Here is a 9,581-nt window from a genome sequence, read left to right on the forward strand (position 1 = left end):
CTATAATGAACACATGTTTTGCTCTCTTAGGAGAAACATTCACTCCACAACATGAGAATGAAGAGGCTTTTAGTACTCTTCAAATTTCTTAGCTACGTAAGAAAACTGCCGAGGCTAAAAAATAGAGGCAATAAATACCACCTGGCCTCCAAGAAACCAGTACCCTCAAGCACCAAGTAAGTGAAAAACAGAAGCTGTGGGGTTGCTGCCAGTCCTGTTCTGGTGTACCAGCCCTGACTAAGCACACCTGAAGGCAGAGCAACCCACGGAAAGCTGATCCCTGAAACAGGCTCTGCCCATAGGACAGAATGTTGCAGATGAGACTATCAGAATGAATTCAGCTTTAAAAAGACACAACTAGAAACCAGCTGAGAAGCATTGTTAATTTCCTATTTGGGCAAAAAGATTAGAAATGAGACAGTGAGGAGGGCTAAATCCCATTTTTTGCAGTACTAACTTAGGGGTAAAGAGCAAAGGTAATTTCTATCCCTATGGTGATTCATATGCTTCTAGTACTTCATGAAGCATAGCACTACACAGTATTCATTTGATCTAAGCCCTCTGAACCTGAAGAGGATAAAGAGTTATAAAGTTGTTTAAAAATGCTTATTATTGGCCGGTGCCGCGGCTCACTTGGCTAATCCTCCGCCTGCGGCACCGGCAGCCCAGGTTCTAGTCCTGGTTCGGGCACCGGATTCTGACCCGGTCACTCCTCTTCCAGTCCAGCTCTCTGCTGTGGCCCGAGAAGGCAGTGGAGGATGGCCCAAGTACTTGGGCCCTGCACCCGCATGGGAGACCATGAGGAAGCACCTGGCTCCTGGCTTCGGATAGGCACGCAGTGCCGGCAGTGGCGGCCATTAGGTGAGTGAACCAACGGAAGGAAGACCTTTCTCACTGTCTCTCTCTCACTGTCTATAACTCTCTATGTCTCCCTCTCACTGTCTAACTCTGCCTGTTAAAAAAAAAAAAGTGCTTATTTTTTCAGATATAAGAAATTTCTAAAGTGATAACACAGCAATCATGTAGCACAAGCAAATCAAAATAAATATTTATTGAATTATAATTATGTAAGACATGGAACTAGGTGCTATAATTCTTGGGATTTATGATATGTAGCTTTCTCTTACTCTCCTTTAAAAATTCTAAAGTACAATTTATCATACAAATACAATTCTGGGTAGGTATTTGGCCTACCATTTAAAATTCCAGTGCACATTCCATATTAGAGAAACTGGGTTCGAGTCCCAGCTCTGGCTCTCCCAATTGCAGATTCCTGAGAGGCATATGTGATGGCTCAAGCAGTTGAGTTCCTGCCACCCAGCTCAGCACTGGGTCAGTGACAACCAGGTGTGTGTGTGTGTGTGTGTGTGAGAGAGAGATCTCTTTCTCTGTCTCTCAAATATTTTTTAAATTAAGTTCTTAAAATGATCCCAAATATTTTAATACAGCAATAATTATATCATTGGTAAATCTCTTCTTACTCCTTGCTTGTTTTGGGTTATACATTTTCATACCTATACATAAACTACTTCAAATGCATTACAAAAATGGCTATTTTTTTTTTTGAGTTATAGCTGCCTGATTTTATTTTGGCAGTTTTTTTTTTTTAAGTTTGATACTCATGATAAATGAGTCTCTGAGCAATGTAACAAACAGAGGATTCAAAACCACATGTTCTTTTATTACACACTATGTTGAACTGCCTCATCTAGCATAGTCATTCCAAGCATTTAATAGAATGCAAATTCATACAAATACCCATGAGTAAAATCTGCTATGTTGAATGCTTCTGCATTTCTCATGGAGGCCACTGACACTTCCTTAAACAGAACTATTTCAAAAAAAAAAAAGAATGAGAGCACAATTGCAAATCTGGACTTTACCTGTTGTATCAAAAGACTGATTTGCAGCCAGTGCCGAGGCTCAATAGACTAATCCTCCGCCTTGCGGCGCCGGCACACCAGGTTCTAGTCCCGGTCGGGGCCCCGGATTCTGTCCCGGTTGCCCCTCTTCCAGGCCAGCTCTCTGCTGTGGCCCGGGAAGGCAGTGGAGGATGGCCCAAGTGCTTGGACCCTGCACCCCATGGGAGACCAGGAGAAGCACCTCACTCCTGGCTTCAGATCAGTGCGGTATGCCAGCCGCAGTGGCCATTGGAGGGTGAACCAACGGTAAAGGAAGACCTTTCTGTCTCTCACTGTCCACTCTGCCTGTCAAAAAATAAATAAATAAACAAACAAAAGACTGATTTGCATTAACTTTATACAATAAATATTTAATATAGATTAAGAAACAACACAAATGCTTTTAGGATTTTAGAAGACTGATTCTGAAATCATCATGGCTTCTAGAGTTAGAGTCTAACTGACTTGCTATTGTAACAGAGATCCTGAGACAGCATAATTATGTTTTTTAAAAATTAATATTCATAAAAATACATCAGCTTTGTGTTTTTCTCTGTGAATAAAATTACCCTAGTTCTCTAGCAATATCTCTTTTTCCTTAATGAATCCAAAGATTCCACTTACCATATATGAAGCAGAAAATATCAGAAGACAAATCACAGCCCAGGAATAAATATCCCTCTAAAGCCAAAGAGTGCATAGATTAGAAGTTAAGTAAACATGAACCCCTGAATTTTAAAGAAGAGTTCTAATGAGGAATCAAGTTATTCCAGCATGGAATTTTATTAATTTTATTATTACTTACTTATTTGAGAAGCAGAAAGTTAGATAAATAGAGAGATAGCACACAAATCAGCAGGTTCTCTCTCCAAATGCCCAAATGGTTGGGCTAGGCTGAAGCTGAGAGCTAGGAACTCAATCCCAGTCTCCAGTATAGGTAGAACAAAACTACTTAAGCCATCATGGCTGACTCCCAGGGTTCCTATCTTAAGTGGAAACTGGAGTCAGGAGCTGGAGCTGGAATCAAACCCAGGCACTCCAGTGTGGACATGGGCATCCTAACCAGCATCTTAACCACTAAGCCAAATACTACCCCACCAGCCTGGGATTTCACAATTTTACTGAAACTAAAAAAATCATCTTATAGAGATTTAAGACTCAAGTTGATTTATTTTCCTAAAAATAAGTAAAGCATTTCTCAATTTCAGTTTTTTATTTGAATAGAATAAGGCACAAAATGGTATATTAGTCTGCTTCTTATTTGTAATGATATTTTAAAATTATTTTCTCTTTACTATGAAATAAGCATTAAAGGAGGATATTAAGGTAGAGAGAGGTGAAGTGACTTGGGGACTTAGAAAGGAGAGAAAAAAAAAGATAGAATTTAGACACAAAAAGACCAGAGTTTGAATATAGTGGCACTACTAACATTGAGCAAGTTCCTTTGGTTTCCTGGACCTATTCTTTCAACTGCAAAATAGAAATCATACCACCTACCTCCCAAAGGGTTGAGGTAAGGTATAAGTAAAGCACCTAACAGAAGCTTAGTACACACAGCCATTTAACAAACATTGGTTCTCAATACACAATTCTACTTCCATCACTTGGTACAATGGATATTTAATTAATGCATAATGGTGTTGTGAGGGAAATGAGATAATAATGCATGTACGGTAGCTGGCAAACACAGAGCTCAGTACATGGGTGCCTTCTCTCCCTCCCTCACACCCAGGTCCCATAGTCACCAAGGTGGTTGAGCCAGTTAAATCTGAATATTGGTTCCACTACAGAACTATCTCTCCACACACGTTTTGCTTATGATAGAATCTTGTTCAACTGCAAACACTAATTTAACCCAGCTGCTTAATCAGTTACTTTAATGTGTCCCCAGTAAAGCCAAATTTATTTCTAGAGTAGCTCTACCTTTCAGTAATCAAAAAATGATTAAGATTTCTGGCTTAAGAAAATGTTATGTTTTTCCAGTATATATTTCTACTGGACATTCCGCAATATATATTCTTAAAAAATTACAAACTTTATAATCTGATACTCAAAAATATAGTCCTTAGGATATTACATGCACAAGAATTTCAATGACTCCATTCAGAATGAGTTCAGAGATTGGTTACCTTTTCACTTTTCCTATTTCTTCCCAAATAAAATGGCAAAGTTAGAAGGTGACAAACATAGTAAATAAATACAGATATACACAAACAAAGCAGATGAGTGAAAAATGTGGACCAGATCTGCATTTACAAGGCAATGACCTTCAAAACCGTCAGGGAGCTGTTAACCATGTTTTTCACAGGGGAGCAATTATACTACAACCCTCCTATATATACTTTCATTTCTCATGGTCCACAAGCATATTTGCATATCAGAAAGAATGAAAGAACAGTCTGGTAACTGTGGCAATCTTCACTGAGAAGATATAAGGCATTTTCATTACTTTAATAATCACATCCTAAATGCCAGATCAGTGTAACTACTGCGTTATGAAAGGCTAGACCAACACTTTGACAGAATTTTCTACAAACGAAATTTACCAATCCTGCCAACGTGTCTCCTACCCAGTGATAACATTTCTGATTCTGTGAGCCCCTAAGTGGTCTCTGATTATCTGAAGAGGCACTAAAATCTTTCTAAAACAGACACTTTATTTAAGCATAACTATTGCATACACTTTCAGGAAAAGGAGTTCAAATTATCACACCCAAAAATAAAAATACATAGTACAATGCCTACAATGTTAAGAACATTACTTACCCTACTAACAAGCTCACAGATCCCCTTCATACTGACTTAAAAGACCTTATGCCAGTGTTTGACAAATAAGCATGTGTACACACATATACACTATAGAAATGTACAAGAGAAAAAGTTGCTAAGAAAAGCTCAGTCTCTAAATGCTAAAAAAAACTATAAGCAAAAAATACTAATTTCATGTAAGATATTGTCTTTTTTAAACCTTTCCTCACATGGCTAAAGACAAAAGCAATCCAGAACAGTGCTGTCAAATAACACAACATTATACTTTACCATTTCTGTGCTTTTTAGATTCCATGCAGAATCACAATGCACAACCATTAACACATCTAGACAGCACTGAGTTGCCATATTACACATTTTTAATAACATTCAATTGTAATAACGTAAAATAAGAGCAGCAGGAAAAAAAACACAAGCACAGTAGGATATAGAAGCATAAATCCAATAAATCCTGGTTAACTTAAAAATATCCTTTTCCTCAATGGTAATTTAAAACCCATCCACAATTAGAATACCAATCACAAGCCCACAGGTTCCACTAACTGGGAAAAAATAACTAGTTGCCTTATTGCCATACCTTACAACCACAAGGCTTTCACTTCCACTAGAGTGGTCATTTGTGCTCTATACCTTGCAAAAGTTAATGACCTGCCCCCAACATTTTATTTCACCACATACCCAAAAAGTATTCTTAGGACTCATGAAGTCTCAACCTCACATTGCCCTTGATAAGCTATTGTGTACATGCTCTAGATTTTAAGGCAAAAGGATAAAGACTCTGAAAGCTCCCAATGTATTCAAACGGCAAGGAAGTCAAATCAATGTTGTCTTTTTTCCCCACCAAAACAAAAAAGCTATACATGGCACAATGATACGATAGAAACAAAAAGTAGCCTGCCATTCATTCAATAAGGAAATAATAAAGCGTCTATCATATCCAAGTACACAAAAATCCTTTCACTTGGTAGCTAGTATCAAAAAGCAAGATTTGTGCTCTTTCTCTGCCCTCCTGGATCTCGGGCAGCAGTCAGCACTTGTGCCCAGAGCTGGTCAGGGGGTGGGAAGGGGAGGGAGGCAAGGCAAAGTGGGGAGAAGGCAGGACTGAGCCCGGAGTCAGCAGAGGGCAGCTGCTCCCAGACACTGCCCGGCGTCTTTCTCACACACCGCTATTTTCCGCGATTGAGCATCGTCAGCAAAAAAAAAAAAAAAAAAAAATTTAAACCGGTGGGGGGGGGGGGGCGGTGGCGAGCCAGCGAGGAGAGCACCCGGGCCGGGTTGACAGTTTTTGTCTGCCACATGCCAGCCTGGAAGCCGCCTCTGGCTTCTCGCCGCCGAGGAAAGGGATCAGGTGAGACCCCTCCGGCTCTAACTCAATTTGCTTCTCCACAAAGAGCAATTTCCGGCGAGGAGCGCAGGATCCTCCCGGCCCCTCAACTAAACCTCGGAGCATTGTGAACGTGTTTCCATCTCCGACTTCATCGAGGAGGGCTGTGACTGCGTTCCCGGGAACGACTACTACTCCCGACGCGCCGCACAGCAGGAGTGAAGGAACAGAAGAAGGGGTTGTTTAAAAAAAAAAAAAAAAAAAATGCCTTCCAAAAACACCGCGTTCGGAGAGAACCGCTGTGCAGCAGCGTCGTATTGTTGGCGTTTGGGGCTAAGTCGCCGATGCCTTCCGGCCACCGCCAACCTCCAAATCGCTGGGACTTGTTGCTAAATCTTTACCTCACGCCCCCAGAGCTGCCCCACACAATCAAGATTTGGGGAGAAAAAAAAAAGCGGGAGGGGAGGGGGCCTACACCTTGGAAGCCCACGGGGCTGGGCTCCCTCCAATAGGCCACTCTGCACGGGCTGCGGGTTCAGTTCTACCTTCTCAGAGCTCTGACTCACACACGCTGGGGAGAAATTATGACATAAACCTTGATCCTCCCAACCAAAGCGAGATCGCGAACGCCGCGACGGGGCTCCCCGGGAAGAGGTTCGTGCCCTGTCAGCCTCCCTCCGGACGCCCGCCCAGGGGCTCCCCACCGAGGCGGGCTCGAGGAGCCGGAACGCGGCTCCCTCACGCCGGGAGAGGGCAGGGGGAGGAGTTGGGGGTCCGGGACGCGGGGACTCACTTCGCCCCGGCGCTGAGAGTCAGGTGCTCGGCTCCCGTCAGGGGCTCCGGCAAGGGCGCCCCGCACCGGGGAACTCCGCCGCAGCCAGGGCCGGACAAAGCGTGGCGCTGGGGCTCGGGCGACCCCCGGGCGGCGGCCAAGTTGGCCTGACTCGGGAGACTGGGGACGGGGTCCCGTGGGCGGGCCGGCGCGGCGCTGACCTGTATGGTGCAGGTGTACTCGCTGTCGTCCAGCAGCCGCACGGTGCAGCTGTACTCGCGCTCCAGGCTCCTGCTGCTGCCGCTCATCAACCTGCTCAGCATCTTCCCGCCCGCCCGCCCGCCCGCCCGTTCCCGGGAGCGACGCGGCGGCGCTGCGGACCCCGGACCAGGCGCCCCTCAGCCCGGCAGCTCCGCGCCGACCCCGGGAACCTGTACCATCACCCCGACCCCGTCGCCGCCGCTGCCTCCTGCTGGCCCCGCTTCCCCTCCCTCTCCGCCTCCCCAGCCGCCACCGCCTCCCCCAGCCCAGAGCAAACGCCGGGCTCGCTCTCCCTGGCGCTCCACTGCCCGTGCCCAGCTCGTGGGGCGGGGCCTCATCCGGAGGCGGCCAATGGGGGTCAGCGCGGCGGAACCGAGTGGCAGACGGAAAGACCAATCGAGAGAGGGTACCCAGATGATGGGCGGCCTATGGAAGCAATCACGGGAAAGCAATCGGTCCGAGCCACGCGGGACCAGCCCTCTAGCGTCCTAAACGAGGGGCTCTTTACCGCCCCGTGGTTCCTGTGGATGCTGTTTCCCCTCCCCCGGGCCAGGTGTGGGCACCCGGCTGGATTGATGTCTGCTGAATGTGTCTGACCTCCGTTTCAGGGGCCAGGTCGCGCACCCTGCAACGCCGCGGTTCCCGCCCTTTTGGGAGCAGGGGCCAGGCGGCGGCGGGGTTCGAGATCACAATCGCTGCACCTGCAGAATGCGGGCACCTCTGCTCTAGACCTGGAGGCTGCCTCTCACTTGCCCTGCACCGCAGCTCGGCCGGACAGGCCCTTTATTGGGGGGAACACCTGCTTTACAGGAGCTACTTCAGTAAAAGCTGCTGGGACCGCAGAGGTTTTTAAGCGCCCCGGTTTAACCCCCGGAAAACCCTCCACTCTACACCCTTTGACTCCGTTTGTTTCTAGAAGACAAAAGGAGACTGAGAAGTGCTTCTTCAGCTGTTAGCGAGCAGAGGAAGCGACGGAGCCTTGCACCTTTAGAATTAAAATTACGTCCCCAAACCTTCTCCTCAAAATACCACAGTATGGCAGGAGGTATACATCACAAAGAAAAAACTGTTTTCTTCCCTTTGTGACCTGCATCTAAAGACTAAGTTCTTTTCAGAGCTTGACTAAGAGATGTAATATTTTCCCTCAAAGATTTTAATGGAAGGAATGTTACAATCATGTCAACATATAATTTCGATGTTGTAATAAATAAATTTAAAATAATGAAATAGGCGCAATATCCTATTCTTTTGTTTCTACTGTACTTGTTTATAGGTATAACACATTACAAAAATGAAACCCTACATTAACCTAAGAAAATACCCTGCCTTGGAGCCGGCGCTGTGGTGCAGTAGGCTAATCCTCCGCTGGTTCGAGTCCCACCTGCTCCTCTTCTGATCCCGCTCTCTGCTATGGCCTGGGAAAACAGTGGAAGATGGCCCAAGTGCTTGGGCTCCTGTACCCATGTGGGAGACCTGGAAGAAGACCCTGGCTTCTGTTGCGGCCATTTGGGGAGTGAACCAGCAGATGGAAGACCTTTCTCTCTCCCTCTCACTGTCTGTAACTCTACCTCTCAAATAAATAAATAAATAAAATCTTTTTTAAAAAGAAAATATCTCATCTTTAAAATGTGCTTGTTCCCTAATGTCTTTGGATTGCAATGTTTCTCCTTTTGTGTGTGTGTATGTGTGTGCATGAGATGCATTAGCAGAAAACTGGATCAAAAATGGAGGAGCCAGGACTAGATCCGACATTCTGATATGGCATCCCAAACAGTGGCTTATCAGGCTATGTCATAGTACCTGCCCCAAAGTAAAATTATTAGTATTCCAAAGTGATATTCCACAAAGCTGAGCTTTGTTATATAGCATGGATAAGATAATGAAGGATTTCAGAGAGGAAGAATTTTTGATGAATGCCAAAGTTGCTATTTATTGTAGAATCTACAACAGCAAGAAAAATGTCCAAGAAACTGGAGGAAGCCCTTTAGTGTGATAGTAGGAAAGTGTCTTTAACAGGTTATGCAAATAAGCAGCTGTTAGAATAAAAAGATAAAACACTGTGAATCCAGAAAAGCTCTAAGGAACTGAATGCAGTCTTTCTTCAAAATATGACCAAAGATGCAATCAACAGGAATGAGACTGTAGCTCCCAAGCCAATGTATTAAGTAACATCCTTGCTAAGTCTAGGAAAACCTCATCTGCTGAGTTGTTCATCTCATTGAAAGACTAGATATTCATCCCCACTAATGCATAATATACAGAAGGCTACAAACTCTCACTTTTTGTCTGATACAGAGCACTTCATGAAGAAAACATACAATTTAAAAATAATGGAAGAAAATCAAGAATCCAGAGGTATACCTCAAAAAGAAGGCTCACTAGTAGAAGCCTAAGGGAAACTAGAAAGGGCTTACATAAAACCAAACAGGAATACTTTGTTTTCCTCAAATCCGTTGAGCCAGGTGCTCAGGAAGAAGGGGATTTGTTCAGTTATAGGACTCATGTGCCCTTGAGAACCGTAGTGTCATAGCTTCCATGCATCTTTGAGTAAAAA

General features: G+C 44.5%; 1 protein-coding gene across 5 annotated transcripts in view; it reads right to left on the reverse strand.

The window, feature by feature from the left end:
* Positions 1-7,239, reverse strand: part of FRMD5 (FERM domain containing 5) — a 383,107-nt gene extending 375,868 nt beyond the window's left edge. For 2 of the 5 annotated variants that reach the window (XM_089310229.1, XM_089310227.1), the window contains exon 1: positions 6,988-7,239. In XM_089310229.1, coding sequence (XP_089166355.1) covers positions 6,988-7,089 — 102 coding nt within the window. In that variant the 5' untranslated portion in view covers positions 7,090-7,239. The remainder of the gene's footprint in view (positions 1-6,987) is intronic. The other 3 variants (XM_089310225.1, XM_089310228.1, XM_089310226.1) reach the window with 3 other exon arrangements.
* Between the last annotated feature and the right edge of the window lie 2,342 nt (positions 7,240-9,581).

The sequence above is a fragment of the Oryctolagus cuniculus genome, chromosome 12 (assembly GCF_051225735.1).
Source record: "Oryctolagus cuniculus isolate XC-2025 breed Fujian yellow rabbit chromosome 12, ASM5122573v1, whole genome shotgun sequence".
NCBI lineage: Eukaryota > Metazoa > Chordata > Mammalia > Lagomorpha > Leporidae > Oryctolagus > Oryctolagus cuniculus.